The sequence below is a fragment of the Lichtheimia ornata genome, assembly GCF_029851405.1.
Source record: "Lichtheimia ornata isolate CBS 291.66 chromosome Unknown scaffold00379, whole genome shotgun sequence".
In the NCBI taxonomy this organism is placed as follows: domain Eukaryota; kingdom Fungi; phylum Mucoromycota; class Mucoromycetes; order Mucorales; family Lichtheimiaceae; genus Lichtheimia; species Lichtheimia ornata.
Window position 1 is genome coordinate 1 of NW_026695698.1, and position 1,868 is coordinate 1,868.

The 1,868-nt window shown below is 45.0% G+C and overlaps 1 protein-coding gene across 1 annotated transcript; it reads left to right on the forward strand.

Moving 5' to 3' along the window:
• Positions 1-582: 582 nt before the first annotated feature.
• On the forward strand, positions 583-1,629 carry O0I10_013264 (uncharacterized protein; the record flags this gene model as incomplete). Its single annotated transcript, XM_058493065.1, has 1 exon — positions 583-1,629. The coding sequence occupies one exon, from the start codon at positions 583-585 to the stop codon at positions 1,627-1,629; it is 1,047 nt and encodes a 348-aa protein (XP_058336169.1).
• Between the last annotated feature and the right edge of the window lie 239 nt (positions 1,630-1,868).

Sequence of the window (1,868 nt, forward strand, 5' to 3'; positions counted from 1 at the left end):
ATCGCGATTGAAAGTGCAGACTTGAGTGTAAATAGTTACCATCAGCCAATGGCGTTATCTCATTGAAGGAAGTAAATGTGTGGTTCTCACTGATCATGAGCCCCTCAAGTATTTACGCTCCAAGCCAAATCCTAATTCGAGGATCATACGGTGGATATCAGACTTTGAATTATACCAGCCGGATATACAATACCAGCGTGGGGATGCTAATGTTGTGCCTGATGCTTTATCACGTCTTGGTGGTCCCAAAACGGAACCTGCAGCTTCTAGTTTGGAACCTGATTTTCTCTACGCAACAGCATTAGCTCATGAAACCGATTGGCCAAAGTATTATTTACAATCTCAAGAGGAATGGCCCCAAGATCTCCACCAACAGCTTCTTGACAACATGAATAAGTTCGTTGTTCGTGACAATTGCATCTATCGGCTGATACCCACCAAGGATTCCAATACGCCACAAGAGGTACGCTTTGCACTTTTTGCTCGACGTGCAGACTTGGTGACAAATACCATGAGAGCTGTGGTCATGCTGGGATGACTACAATATACGACATTTTACGCAAACGGTGGTGGTGGCCGGGCATGCAACGTGATATTGGCGCTTGGATACGTCAATGCTCTCGATGTCAATTAGCTTCAGGTGCCGAAAAACATGTACATCACGCCCCTATGGGACCTTTAAACATTCCAGAAGCATTCAGCCGTTGGCATTTGGACTTCATAGGCGAGCTACCACGTACAGCACGAGGAAACAGGTGGATATTGATAGCTGTTGATTATACGACTAATTGGCCAATTGCCGTTGCTATGCCTGATGCGACTGCCGAAGCTATTGCGGATGTATTATACAACGAGATTGTCATGCGTTTTGGTGTACCTGCAGAAATTTTAACCGATCGGGGACCAAACTTTACATCACGTCTCCTAGCACAATACACGGCTCGACTTCGCACTCATCATCTTCTCACATCAGCTTTCCACCCTCGCACGAATGGTAAATGTGAACGTCTTAATGGTGTCTTCAAACAGATTTTGCGTAAATACGCACATGGCGACATTTATCATTGGGATGATTATATAAAGCCAACGCTTTGCGCATGTCGTATTCGAAAGCATCCAACCACTGGGGTCAGTCCTTTCTACCTCACTTATGGCCGTGATCCACGTTTACCTGGTGATGTCTTACATCCTACCTTGTTACGTGATTTGCCGGTGGATCCTCAAGAACAACTCGATAGTGCATTACCATCATTACGAGCACTCAAACAAGCCCGCGCCCAAGCACACGATCGCATGTTGGAGGTTAGCCAAGCAGACAAGGAACGATGGGATGCTCATCTCAAGCCGCAAACATACGCTGTGGGGGAGATTGTACTTTTACGCCATGAAAGTAGATACACCTTGGAATACAATTGGATGGGCCCATATAAAGTCATCGCCACTCATACCGATAGCGACACTTACAAAATTGTCGACATGCAAGACAAACCTTATTCGTCATGGGTTCATGCAGATCGTTTACGACCTGTAAATTTTTCTTCACCACCGACACAAACCTGGTATCATCCAACACAAGCACGTGCCACAGCCTCCCGCCAACTCCAAGCCGAACAAAACATCTCACCTTAACCTTGCTCATGCTCGTGGTCGATCATCAGGCTTGCCGGGGGGATGATGTCGTATCATCGATTGATGTGATCCAACAATTATAGTTTTGTACCTCCACATGTATTCCTTAATATCCCTTGTACTCATAACCTTATCCCAACATCTATATATATATGACCTTTTCATAAAATAAAGAACGACACGTTATAGACACATCTTTGATACGAGATATTGCTTTGGGCTTTGTATAGACTCGTCTA